The sequence below is a fragment of the Pseudorasbora parva genome, chromosome 8, assembly GCF_024679245.1.
Source record: "Pseudorasbora parva isolate DD20220531a chromosome 8, ASM2467924v1, whole genome shotgun sequence".
In the NCBI taxonomy this organism is placed as follows: Eukaryota; Metazoa; Chordata; class Actinopteri; order Cypriniformes; family Gobionidae; genus Pseudorasbora; species Pseudorasbora parva.
Window position 1 is genome coordinate 5,301,262 of NC_090179.1, and position 14,792 is coordinate 5,316,053.

Below are 14,792 nucleotides of genomic sequence, written 5' to 3' on the forward strand. Positions count from 1 at the left end.
ATGCAGAAATGCTTTCACCATCCCTGGCGCAAACTCTAGACATGAGGGCTCTACCGACAGAGACTGAATATCTCCTATCCTTTTAAGAGATGATATGGCCAAAAGGAAGATGGTTTTTAAGGTGAGGAACTTATCCGAAACCTCCTCCAGAGGTTCGAACGGAGGTCCGGACAAGCCCCTCAGAACAATGGCCAAGTCCCATGCCGGGACCCTCGAGTGCATAACTGGCCTCAACCTTAATGTGCCACGAAGGAAGCGTGTAATTAGAGGGTGTCTTCCCAAAGACACTCCACTGCAAGGGACGTGGACAGCACCCAAGGCCGCCACGTACACCTTAAGTGTGGAGGGGGTCAACCCTGCAGAGAACCTCTCCTGCAGGAACTCCAGCACTGTACCAACCGGGCAGCTAACTGGATCCCACTGGCGTTCTCTGCACCATGCTGAGAAAAGTCTCCATTTCAAAGCGTACAGCTTCCTTGTGGACGGAGCTCTGGAGTGTAGGATGGTCTCTACGACCTCGGCCGAGAGACCCTCCTCTATGAGCCTAGCCCCCTCAGAGGCCAGGCCCACAGTTTCCACATCTCTGGGCGTGGGTGCAGGAATCTCCCGCCCGCCTGAGAGAGTAGATCCCTCCTGGTCGGAATCTCCATCGGAGAGCCTTCCAGGAGAGATATCAGGTCCGCAAACCACACTCGGGTCGGCCAGTTCGGAGCCACTAGAAGTACCTGGGCCCCGTCCCGGCGTACCCTCTCCAGAACTCCTGGAAGCAGGACAATCGGGGGGAAGGCGTACAGAGGCAGCCTCGGCCACTCCTGTACCATGGCATCCAGCCCCAGCGGGGCCGGATGGGTCAGAGAAAACCACTGCGGGCAGTGAGAATTCTCCGCCGAAGCGAACAGGTCTATCTCTGCCTTCCCATAAACCTTCCAGAGGAGCTCCACCACCTCTGGATGGAGTCTCCATTCCCCGGGCCTCGGCCCCTGTCTCGACAGGCTGTCTGCTTCCTGATTCAGGGCCCCCGGGATATATACTGCCCTGACTGACAGCAATTTCCCTTGGGCCCACAGGAGGATCCGATGTGCCAGTTTGTCCAACGGACGAGACTTCAGACCCCCCTGGTGGTTTATGTAGGCCACCACGGACGTGTTGTCTGTTCTGACTAGTACATGGTGGCCCCTGAGGTCGGGCAGGAACTGTTTCAATGCAAGAAACACTGCGAGCATCTCTAGCCGATTTATGTGCCAGTGCCGCTGATGCTCCTGCCATAGACCCTGGGACGAGCGACCACTCATGGTCGCCCCCCAGCCCGTGAGAGAGGCGTCTGTCGTTAGCGTTACGCGACGAACAAGAGCCCCCAACACGGGACCCTGAGATAAAAACCCCGGGTTTTTCCACATGACCAGAGCACGTAGGCATCGCCGCGTGACTTTGATCGTGCGGAGCGGATTTCCCCTCGGGGAGAACCCTTTTGTCTTGAGCCACCACTGCAGTGGCCTCATGTACAGTAGGCCAAAAGGTATCACGTTGGACGCTGCTGCCATGAGACCTAACAGTTTCTGAAACTGTTTCACAGTGACGGCTTGGCCTAGCTTCTGTTCTTTGGCGGCTGCCAGGATCGATGCTATGCGTGTTGGCGATAATTGCGCCCGCATAATTACCGAGTCCCAGTTCACACCCAGAAAAGTGGTTCTCTGAGCCGGAGAAAGTACACTCTTCTTGGCGTTCAGCCTCAACCCCAGCTTCGACATATGGGCGAGAACAGCATCTCGATGCTGAACCGCCATCTGCTCTGTATTCGCTAGAATCAGCCAGTCGTCGATATAGTTCAATATGCGGATGCCCTGTAGACGCAGCGGCGCCAGAGCTGCATCCACACACTTGGTGAACGTGCGGGGTGACAGTGCTAGACCGAAGGGAAGTACACGATATTGGTATGCCTCTCCCCCGAAGGCAAACCTCAGGAACTTCCTGTGATGTGGAAAGATGGAGACATGAAAATACGCATCTTTGAGGTCTATGGTGACAAACCAATCCTCCGATTTGACCTGCGCTACAATCTGTCTGAGTGTAAGCATCTTGAATTTGAGCTTGGCCACCGAGCGATTCAATAGCCGCAGATCTAATATCGGGCGTAAGCCCCCATCCTTCTTCGGCACGATGAAGTAACGGCTGTAAAAGCCAGACTCCCTGCTGGGAGGGGGAACCCTCTCTATAGCCCCTTTTTGCAGGAGTGTCTCTACTTCCTGTGCCATTACCAGAGCCTGCTCCGGGCCCACCTCTGTAGGCAGGACACCGGAGAAAGGAGGTGGCCGACTTCCGAATTGAATGGCGTACCCCCTTTCTATTATCTGCAGGACCCAACGAGATATATTTGGTAGACGTTTCCACTCGTCTAGAAAATCTACTAAGGGAACCAGCCTCTCGAGGCTGGCCTCTGGTGTATTTTGAGCAACAAGCACAGTGCCCTGAAGCGGCGGACCGGCAGGGAACAACTGACTTGACTGCTCGGGGACCCCCCGAAGGGGGTGCGGACCACCCTCGGGTGGCCCGCGGAGACCGACTGCGCCCCGGCATTGCGGCAGGGTTGGCAGCGCGGCCCCCCGAGGGTGCCGTAGGGAAACGGGTACCGTAGGCAGGGGTAAGCACCGTTTCCCTACGGGGGGAACCACCCTCAGCGTCCTGACGCTTCTGGCGTCAGGAACGCTTCGACGAGGCCTTCTTGGCGATCAGGACTGTCCGCAGATCAGCCCTGCCCCTCGAAGGCCTCGTCTGAGAGCGCCGCCCCTCGTCCCCACGCTGAGGGGGAGCTCGGGCAGCGACGCTCTGCTTCTGCTGAGCCCTGTAGGAGGAGCTCGTACTCGGCTTGGGCTGCTTGGTGGTATCAGCAGCAGCCCCAGGGACCTGGACCCGGAGAGGGAGGAACTGCTTGAGCGCCGCAGCTTGCTTTTTCGACTCCTGGAACCTCTCGGTGACAGTGTGAACTGCGTCACCGAAGAGGCCTCCAGGAGAAAGCGGCGCATCAAGCAGAAAGGCTTTCTCCCTCTCCTTGATGTCTGTGGGGTTTAGCCATAGATGCCTCTCCGTAGCCACCAATGCTGCCATGGAGCGGCCAACACATCTGGCCGTCTCCTTGGTGGCCCGGAGAGCTAGATCGGCTGACGATCTTAATTCAGCGATAATATCACCCCCCACAGCATCACTACCGTCCAAATCCCTCAGCAGGTCAGCCTGGTATGCCTGCACGATAGCCATCGTGTGCAGGCATGCAGCCGCTTGACCCGCCGCCGAGTACGCTTTACCCACCATCGCCGACGTTGTCTTTAGAGGTCTGGTGGGTAAAGTCGGGGCCTTCAGGGACGATGCCGAGGAAGGCGAGAGATGGCTCGCAAGCGTCTCTTCAACCTTTGGCATCGCCCCATAACCATACTGTCTCAGCCCGCAAATGTTGCTGTAGACCGAAGTCTGCGGGCTGAAGACACGATATGAAGCCGGTCTCTTCCACGATCTTGCCACCTCGGTGTGCAAATCGTGGAAGAACGGCAGGCCCCGTCGCTGAGGTTCTGATGCGCGAGACGGCAGGAAGCGTTCGTCTAGCTTACTATGACGTTTTCTTCCTGCCTCAGATCTTTCAGTGGGCCAGTCGATGTTTAACCTGGCCACTGCTCGCGTCAAAACCTCAACTAGCTCCTCACTAGCAGGGGACTGAAGTGGCGAATCTTCAGTATCGATACTTTCAACGTCCACCTCCTCAGAGCTGGACAGATGAAGTACCGGCGGCTCTCTCGGGGGGGAAGAAACCGCCATGCGTGCTTCCATGCCCCGAGAAGAACCGCTGGATGGAGCAGGTGAGGGCAGAGATAAGGCAGCGCCCGTCTCTAACCCCTCTGCAACATCCAATTGTGATCCCCACGACTGCAGCCTCCGCTCCGCCTCGGCGGCAGCGGGACCAGAGCCGCGGGGAACACGAGCCGAGGCACCCTCCTCGAAGAGTGCCCGGCGGGAGCGCAGCGTTCTCAGTGGCATACGCTCACAGTGCTCGCAAGCAGCCCCCTCGAGGGCTGCCTGGGCATGCTGCGCTCCCAAGCATGCAACACAGAGAAGATGTGTATCCCCGCCCGTGATGTAGCGTGGGCAGGGAGGAACACACTTTCTGAAATTGCTGCTTTCACTCGCCATTCTATCTATCTTATTTTCTCTTTTTTCTGTTAATATATTGAATATTTAACAAAAAGGGTGGAAAATCTCTGCTTTCTAGTATAATAGACAGACAAAAACACCAAATAGACAGACAGGTTCACACAGATCGCTTGCTGAAGGCTCAGAAGCTAGTTCCTGTTTGTTTTCACGGACGTTTTATAGCTTCCGGTCGATGACGTCATCACGCCGACGATCGATCTTTTTTCCGATGGAATGGTTCTACAGGCGCTTCACGACGCATTTAAACAGAGGCGTTCTCACAGCGTTTCGACGCAGCTCGAGTTCCCCGAAAGGGAAGTCACATTTTTTTATACATTCATTTTGGCCTGGTTTTGTTCAAAATGTCACCTCACAAGTTCGTTCTTCGATTTCGCTCAGGGCCTTAAGTAGCTCTCAAATCTTAGAGAAAATATCAGTATGGGATTTTGGATGTCTATAGCTAGTGATGTTTTTTTCAACCATTTTAAACTCTAGGCATTCAATGGAGGAAGCATTTTAGTAACTCAGTGGCTGATATTAAGGGTGTTTTTACACTTGAGTCCTCTTTAAGTGTGAATTGAAGTTGAACAAGAGGTGAACCAAGTGAAAAAGGACCCAGTTTTCTTCACGTTCACACTCTCACTGTACCTGAAAGTGGACTCCAGTCCTTTTTTGGCCCACTTAAGTAGGAATGTGTTCATACTGCTTCTTTTTGGATCTAGTCCGGTTCAATGTTGCGTGGCTGAACCTACGGCCTTCAAAATTGAATCCCATTCACTTACATTTTACTTGCCTCACTAAACCAAGATATTTGTTTGTAGAGATTATTATTATCATTTTGTAATGAGCTTTGGAATGAGCTTATTTCTAAGTTGTTTATCTTTTACACAAAAATATAAATGTTGTTGCAATACTACATCCATATTCTTGTACTATATCACACAACCACCTTTGTAAATTACATTTATTTTGAATTGTTTCCCTTGAATCTTGTTTTTTTATTGCAGAAGGAAATGATAACATCAGCATAGAAAAAAAAAAACAATAGGACAAATACAATGTCCTCGTAAAACCATTTAAAACTGACAGGGCACGCAGCCGCGTCTCTCTTACAGTTTGGATGCTTTTGAAATTGCAATAAACAAGTGTAAGTTGTGAATAAATCATTTGTAGAGATCTGCCAGAAGAAGCAGCTATGAAGCAATGATGAACTGCCAATTTGTGCGGAGGCATCTGATTACATCTGAAACTACATTGGAATTCACAAACGTAAAAATCAAGTGAGCCCGTTTGTGTTCGGATTTCATGTTTTTAGCGAACCGTACCATAAAATGAGATTGAACCGTACCCAGACCACCTCCCGTGATGCTCTCGGTTCGCTTCACTAGGGTCTGAGATCATGTTCACATATGGACCGAAAATCATGTGAACTGCGCTCAAACCCTTGAAAAGGACCAAGTGAGAAAACACCCTAACATGCTCATGGCAGACCACAGCCAGCCCTCCACCCCTGTGACGTAAACGTGGTGTATTATAATGCATGAGTTCAGGTGGTGTAAGCAGAGCAAATCATTGGGCACCTGCCAGGTTTCTGTCAAAAAATGCCTGCACAGGTTTGTGTCAGTAATTATGTCATTTAGCACTGATGCTTTAGTGGTCAAAGAGGGAATGTTGACCAGAGTACACTGTAAATCTGAAGATGTGAGTCCATGGTTGCCAAAGTTGGGCTCAATAAATAGTGACGTCAGATTTCTATAGCTGATATCGAGATTTATGGGGACCATGGGCAAAACCTCCAAAGTTTCTTCCACAAAATGGTGTATGTAACGTGGATGGCATAAAATTCCAGCCTGTTTACACAATTCAAGGCAAACAGAAAAATCCAGAGCAGTCGAGAACTGAAGAGCCATGTCAGAAGGAACCAAAAAGACAAATTACCAAAGTAGTTACACAGAGCGACATGACCAATGATTGCTCAGGACTCAAACAAACAACCTATCAATATATCTGCATTAGCCAGAACGATATCGAAATCACATCTACAATCCACAGAAAGGAAGGCTTCCCACCCACACCAAGGAATAATGATGCCAATACAAATGATAAAGAGAGCGGAGACTCACTGTATCAGATGTTAGGGGTGCAAAGAAAGTAGTCCAGGCCAATCTTTTACTCCCAGTAAAAAGCATCAAAAACAACATCAAAAACAACCAAAAACAGCATCAAAAACAACCAAACAGGACACAAGCACACCTAACTTTCTCACACTGGAAATCATACCGTTAGGTTAAACTAAATGATGGTCCAAATCATGTCCATTCCTTTCCACCTTACAGGGTTGCCTGCAAACTCTAGGATGCAGCTGAATATTAGGTCATTAACACACATTAAGTGTTTAAGATCCTACACAATGGATTAAATAACAACAGATTACTTTTCATACTACACTGCCCGGCCAAAAAAAGGTCACTGTTTGGATTTAAGTAGGCAAATGCTTATGACTGGATCTTTCTTGCAGTGATTTTATGTTTCTGGCATGTTAAATGTTTGGCAACAGTTCTTCTAATCCTTATTGTTGGAGTTTGTAGCTTTTCATTTCTTAAACAAAAGTGTAGGAAGACACATGGAAATAAACGTTGTGATGTTGTTTCCATCAAGAGGTGCATCAATTTTTGGTCAAGATCTTGTTTTGTCAATGCGAGAGTCCAGCACTCTGTAAAGTCTCCTCCAGCACATCCCAAAGACTTTCAATGAATTTAGGCTCTGGAGGTGAAAATTATTCTTCATGCTCCTTCACAACCATTCTTTCACAATCTGAGCCTGATAAATCATGACATTGACATGATGTGTCTTCCTACATGGTTGTTTAAGAAGTGAAAAGCTACACACTCTATCAGTTAAGTTTAGAAATAATAATCACTTCATTAATGATCCAATCATAGACTCTAAATTCAAACATCAACTTTTTTGGGGCTTGGCTTGGCTTGGCAGTGTATGTTCATTTTATGTTAGAGAACAGGTGAACATGTTGCATATGAAGCACCAAACCGTACCATGTTCTTGTACAATGCTTTTTGGGGCTACAGTAAACGATGGCATTTGTTTTGCTGGTGAAACTGACCGTACGTGCATGCATGTGATGTTTTGCTCCGAGCAGCAAACTGACCAGGGAGAGCGGCACCGACTTCCCCATTCCCATGGTGCCCGGTGTCACCGACGAGACGGAGAAGCTCATCCGAGAGAAAGATGAGGAGGTACGGCATTCTCCCAGCCAAGATCAACACGAGCAAACGGCACATCACGAGCAGCATTTGGAGCCTGAGCCGTGTGCGGATCCTCAGTCGGAGCCCGAACCCGCCGCTGACCCCGCAGGGTCCTGACGGCTTCTGATAGGGCTTCATATAGTTGCTCACACTAAACCTCATGAACCTCAGATCAACCCTCTAGAGCAGTGGTTAAACGGGCCACTGGCGCCCCCTGTAGGTTTGTCCGGAGCACTGTCAGGCAGTTACACCAGAGCACAGGCTGTGTGAGGCTCATGATCTGTGTGTGTGTGTGTGTGTGTGTGTGTAATGCGTTTATAAAGCCTGCACATCTCTGGCATGATGCACTTTAATCCTGCATCGCATTATGGGTGAATCTTACTAAGAAATGTCTAGAGTATGTAAATCGAACCCCGAAAGGATAACGTGATGAGTATTATTATTTGTAAATTAGGCCAGTTGTTAAGATTTGTTTTGTTTTGTTTGCAATTAAGAGCATCTTCCCTAACTTAACCTAAAAAAAATGATTACTATTATATAGAACTAAGTCGAACTGTCTATTTAATTAAATAAGTCACAATTAAATTCAAAATGATTTATACTATAATTATATAATGAGCTATAATACTATAACCCACTTTATATTAAGTGTCTTTAACTACTGTGTATTGAGTACTTATTGTGTACACTGTAAAAAATAATTCAGGTCTCCAATTTATTTACATACCTACATGTAAATACAGCTGTCCGTAATTTCTGTAATTACATATACACTCACCTAAAGGATTATTAGGAACACCTGTTTAATTTCTCATTGTTGCAATTATCTAATCAACCAATCACATGGCAGTTGCTTCAGTGCATTCAGGGGTGTGGTCCTGGTCAAGACAATCTCCTGAACTCCAAACTGAATGTCAGAATAGGAAAGAAAGGTGATTTAAGACATTTTGGCCGTGGCACTGGGATGCAGTGCCATCTAAGGGCCCAAAGATCACAGCAATCCAGAATGGTTTTCTGGCCTTGACCCTTACGCAGAGATTGGTGCCAGACGGGCCGGTCTGAGTATTTCACAATCTGCTCAGTTACTGGGATTTTCATGCACAACCATTTCAAGGGTTTACAAAGAATGGTGTGAAAAGGGAAACACATCCAGTATGCAGCAGTCCTGTGGGCGAAAATGCCTTGCTGATGCTCGAGGTCAGAGGAGAATGGGCCGACGGATTCAAGCTGATAGAAGAGCAACTTTGACTGAAATAACAACTAGTCATAATCAAGGTATGCAGCAAAGCATTTGTGAAGCCACAACACACACAGCCTTGAGGCAGATGGGCTACAACAGCAGAAGACCCCACCGGGTACCACTCATCTCCACTACAAATAGGAAAAAGAGGCGACAATTTGCACAAGCTCAGCAAAATTGGACAGTTGAAGACTGGAAAAATGTTGTCTGGTCTGATGAGTCTCGATTTCTTTTGAGACATTCAGATGGTAGAGTCAGAATTTGGCGTAAACAGAATGAGAACATGGATCCATCATGCCTTGTTACCACTGTGCAGGCTGGTGGTGGTGGTGTAATGGTGTGGAGGATGTTTTCTTGGCACACTTTAGGCCCCTTAGTGCCAATTGGGCATCGTTTAAATGCCACGGACTACCTGAGCATTGGTTCTGATCATGTCCACCCCTTTATGACCACCATGTACCCATCCTCTGATGTCTACTTCCAGTAGAATTATGCACCATGTCACAAAGCTCGAATCATTTCAAATTGGTTTCTTGAACATGACAATGAGTTCACTGAACTAAAATGGCCGCCACAGTCCCCAGATCTCAACCCAATAGAGCATCTTTGGGATGTGGTGGAACGGGAGCTTTGTGCCCTGGATTTGCATCCCACAAATCTCCATCAACTGCAAGATGCTATCCTATCAATATGGGCCAACATTTCTAAAGAATGCTTTCAGTACCTTGTTGAATCAATGCCACGTAGAATTAAAGCAGTTCTGAAGGTGAAAGGGGGTCAAACACAGTATTAGTATGGTGTTCCTAATGATCCTTAATCCTTTATATTTACACTGTTGACTACCATACCTACCCATACCTTGACCTACCCCTAGCACCAAACCTGTCCTAACCTTACCCGTATCCCACCTCAATAGCAGCACAAGTGATTTCGGGTAACATTTTTTTTTTCGGTATTTAAATGTAGAATTACACTCTAACATAGACACCTTAAAATAATGGGTTACACTTTATGGTAACACTTTTTTTACAGTGTCCTTGTTACACGTTACATGTAGTTACTGTATTTACTATAAATTATGCATAAATTATGTAGCTACCCCTAAATCACACCCTAATCATGTAGAAAGTACATGTAATGAATTATTATTACACATAATTACACTAACACAGACACTGTAAGATAAAGCATAACTCACTTTATTTCAAGGTGACATTGTCACAGAGTAATTATAAGTGCAATATTTTTTTTAATAAAGTTTTAATTAATAATAATTAACTACATGCACATACTGTAGGGTTATGGTAGGATTAGGGTTCGTTTAGAGTTAGTTGCATTTAATTAAGTACCATTTAAAGTAATAACTGTATTACCTAAAGTGTAACAAAGACTGTAAAATAGTGGGTAAAACTTTATTTTATAGTGTCCTTGTTACATAGGCTATGTTACATGTACTTAACTATGTTACATGTTACATTAACCCTAATCCCATAGTATGTATATGTAGTTAATTAATATTACTCAGTGCTTAAATGTATAATGACACTGTAAAATAAAGTGCTACCACATAATGTGTTTAACACAGCATTAACACAGTAAGTACATTGTATCTAACACGAGTACATAAAAGTTAGACACCTAAAATAAAAAGTGGACAGTACTATACAACTGTTTTATATAATGTATTGCAGTAATAAGAATGATATATACAGTATATGTAGCGATACAAAGCTTTTATAAAATTTTCCTGTAGGACATTTTATCTGAGTATAGGCTAAACTATATTTTGTACTTATTTCAGTAATAGAGTATAGGTATTTTTGTATATATTTTGGAAGATTTGTAGATTGGCGTAGTCTTTCTGAAGCAGTTGCTGCATTAAATGAGTTGGAATTGAATGATGAAATATATGAAGGCTCTGCTTTAAAGTGGTTATCTGTTATGGATTTATTGCTCTGGAATCAGTCTGTGATTAAAGTCTTGTAAACACTGGTCATATGATTTGACATGGCACATCTGTATTCATACACACTTTGAGCTGTTTATTCTGGTAACTTATACCATGGCACAGCTTTGAATAGCTCCAGGTTTGCTAACCTCATCCCAGCGGCTCGGCTTTACAGAAATGCCGCATCAGCCCAAGGAAGTTGTTCCACACAAAACAAATCATTACAGGGATAAATGTCTTGAGATTAAAACACTGACATATGATAGTATGCAAGGAATAATTGACTCGGGACTGTTGAATTGCTGACAGTACCTGAGGTGCGGTGGGAATTCAGTCACCAATCACCACTTATCATACTAGTCAGAAAATGACAAATGTTAACATGCATTTACAGTCGAACACAAAATACATGGTTTAACATTTTATTCGCATGAATATTTAACATATGATTTACATGGAGCCGTGCATACACTGTATAATCAAGTAGTATTGATTTTAGGTTATATGCATTATGTAACACTGCCATCGATCTCCTGCAAACCCTGATCATGTAGACGTGCTAATATCCCCGAGCTCTCGTACTGAAGGCATCCGAGTTATTGATTATCTGCTCACGTGACTTGAACCCGGCTGATATGATTGGTTAGTTTGGAGATAGCCGATCGACATCACCTGACTCATTGCAGCCTCACAGACTCATTGACTGATCAGTTTTGGTGATCTAATTGTTTGTTTGTCTTCTTTGCAGTTGAGACGAATGCAGGAAATGCTGCATAAGATCCAGGAGCAGATGCACACGCAGAAAGAGGCGTATTAACGGCGCTCGCTCGCTCAGCCCTCTCGACCGGCACCTTCACAGCCACATCAGGAGCATTACTGCGGCCCGTGCCAGTCTTCACATCTCACTAACATGTCTGGGTCACATTTCAGAATCATAATAATAATAACAATAAATTAATTAATTAATAGTAAATTGATTAGATTTGAGGTGAAATTTCACCCAGACATGTTGATATGAATAAAGGTTCAATATTGGCATTGATGTTCCATGAAGGTTCTTTGGGAAGCCTAAAAGCATCTTCTATGGCAAACCCCTTCTGTACTACGATATTGTTGTTTCCGTTCTGACTGACACTATACTTAATTAAACTTAACTATGTTCTTGTTTGAATATAAAAGTACAGCGCTCATGTGAAGGCGTCTGGTTTAGGGCTGGGAAAGACAACAGCCCTTTAACCACTTTGCTTGTTGTCCAATGTGTCTCTACCCCAAGGTTGTTTTATAATTGCTTGATATCATAGGATAGACACGATGGACTTATTTAATTTTTTTTTCTACAATGTGTAACTTTATTTTGTACAATATTCATTAATTGCATCGGTTATAATGTATGTCTTTGGTTTTGTTGGTATTTCTATACAAAGCTGCAAAATGGCTTCTTTTAGAAAATTTCTAAATGAAAAAAAAATTTATTTTATTTTCTTATTGGAGAAATAAAGTACTGTAGAGAGATATTTTTGTTAACACTGCTAACACATGTATTGTTTCTCCTCTGGATAAGATGTTCCTGGCCTTGAACTCATTCCACAAGTGCATGTTTAAAGAAGAAACGTCTGATTCTGTGCTTTTGGCGCGTTCACGTCATGTCAGAATCACAGTTTAGTCGTCACTCATTAAACCCGCGGATGTCTTAGTCAGAGGTTGAAGAGCTTTGCCGTCTGGCTGTGAGCTGCTGCTGTCATGGGGTCAGCTCAGAGAACTCCAAACTGACATTCTGACAAAACATGAACCAACCAATATACTTCTGCTGTTTCAATTGTGGGAAGGGTGCTCATTGTGACCATATCTGTGTTACAGTCCATAAAAATAAATTATATTTCTCCTGCATCATATATATTTTCTTGGGTAATGTTGCTGAAACAAAGAACACTTAGTAAAAAGTGTTGATAAAAGCAAACCTTGAAATAAGAAGAGTTCTGAAAAATGTTGGGTCAGAGGTGAATGAATAATCCCCTTTACTTTGACTTATGTTCTATTGTTGCTCGTTATTTCTGTTCTTTTTTAAAATGATATTTCACAAGACTGTAGGCTCAAGTCATACACAGAATATTTATATTAATTTTAATGGCTTTTGAAACTGTATTAGATATGTAACAGAAATATACTGCATACTGCTTTGTTTCTGCAAAAAGCAACTTCTGATAAAGGTTAAGCAAGCTTACTTCTATTTTTAAAAATCACATCACATCAGATTTAAAAATCATCAGAGATGCAGGCTTCTGAATTGAGCGCTGATAACAACTTGGGTTGTCCTTGTCCTCTTTAGTCCAGATGACATGGCGTCTCGGTTTCCAAAAAGATCTTCAAATTTTGATTCGTCTGTCCACAGAACAGTTTTCCACTTTGCCACAGTTCATTTTAAATCAGCCTTGGCCCAGAGAAAACGCCTGCGCTTCTGGATCATGTTTAGATGTGGCTTCTTTTTTTGACCTATAGAGTTTTAGCCGGCCACTGCGAATGGTGCGGTGGATTGTGTTCACAGACATAGTTTTCTGGAAGTATTCCTGAGCCCATGTTGTGATTTCCAGTACAGTAGCATTCCTGTATGTGATGCAGTGCCGTCTAAGGGCCCAAAGATCACAGCAATCCAGAATGGTTTTCTGGCCTTGACCCTTATGCAGAGATTGGTCCAGATTCTCTGAATCTTTGGATGAATTTATACACTGTAGATGATTATAACTTCAAACTTGCAATTTTTCTCAGAGTAACTCCTTTCTGATATTACTCCACCATTTTTCACCACAACATTGGGGGAATTGGTGATCCTCTGCCCATCTTGCCTTACTGCCACTCTGAGAGGCTCTTTTTATACCCAATCATGTTGCCAATTGACCTAATAAGTTGAAAATTTGTCCTCCAGCTGTTCTTTATATGTACACTTAACTTTTACGGCCTCTTTTTCTACCTGTCCCAACTTTTTTGGAATGTGTAGCTCTCATGAAATCCAACATGAGCCAATATTTGGCACTTTTAACATTTGATATGTTATTGTAACAGAGTTTGTTGATGGAAGGAAGGAGGCGGGAACCGGCGAACATTCAACAACTTTTATTAAATAAACAAAAAGTCTCAGGTTATGCATATAACCCATGTTCCCTGAGAGGGAACGAGACACTTCGTCATCGTAGATGATACATCGGGGAACGCCCTCGGTGTGACTCTGCTGAAGCTCATTTGAAAAAGCCCAATCTTGATTGGTGTTGCGTCATGACGTAACGAGTGACGGCATACCCTGAGGTATAAAGGGACGCCGGCACAAGCAGATATAGCTTACTGCGATGAAGCGGGCGCTCTGTCGATAGGCGGGGCTACGAGACGCAGTGTCTTGTTCCCTCTCAGGGAACATGGGTTATATGCATAACCTGAGACGTTCCCTTTATCGAGGGAACTCGCACTGCGTCATCGTAGATGACACATCGGGGAACAAATACCCACTAGTCCTCGCCTATCTTGAGCCCCTTGGTATGGACCGATTCAGTGCATACTCAAGAGGCGAGCACCCTGGCACCTGGCGTCACCGGGAGGTGCAGACTGTAATGTCTAATGAAAGTATGCCGGAGTGGCCCACCCGGCCTCTTCGCAGATTTCCTGCAAAGAAGCTCCCGGAAGGAGGGCTACCGAAGAAGCCATGCCTCTGGTAGAGTGAGCCCTCACGGCTATCGGTGAAGGCAAGCTGCGCACCTGATAAGCCATGGCTATTGCCTGGACAATCCAGTTACTGATACTGGTTTTGCCGCAGGCAGCCCTTTCTTGGGTGGACCAAAGCACACTAACAACTGGTCTGACTTCCTCCACTGGGCATACTTCTCCAGATAAATCCTCAATGCCCGGACCGGGCAGAGGAGGTGAAGCCTGCCCTCATCTGCCGTCACATGAGGCAGGGGATGGAATGCCTGGAGAACCACCGACCGTACCGTGTTAGATGGCACCTTGGGTGCGTAACCCGGGGTTGGACGCAAGATGGCCTTTACTCTGCCTGGGGCAAACTCCAAGCAATTTGGCGTGACTGCCAATGCCTTGAGGTCCCCCACTCTCCTCAGAGAAGTGATGGCAAGGAGAAAGGTCACCTTAAGCGTGAGGTTCTTGGCCTCGGCCAGCTCCAGCG

The 14,792-nt window shown here is 45.4% G+C and overlaps 1 protein-coding gene across 1 annotated transcript in view; it reads left to right on the top strand.

Annotated features, from left to right (window-relative positions):
* septin4b (septin 4b) overlaps positions 1 to 12,651 on the top strand; it is a 34,302-nt gene extending 21,651 nt beyond the window's left edge. Inside the window, exons 12-13 of the mRNA XM_067449978.1 lie at positions 7,334 to 7,430; positions 11,376 to 12,651. Of these exons, the coding sequence (XP_067306079.1) occupies positions 7,334 to 7,430; positions 11,376 to 11,444 (166 nt within the window). The 3' untranslated portion in view covers positions 11,445 to 12,651. The remainder of the gene's footprint in view (positions 1 to 7,333; positions 7,431 to 11,375) is intronic.
* The last annotated feature ends 2,141 nt before the right edge of the window (positions 12,652 to 14,792 follow it).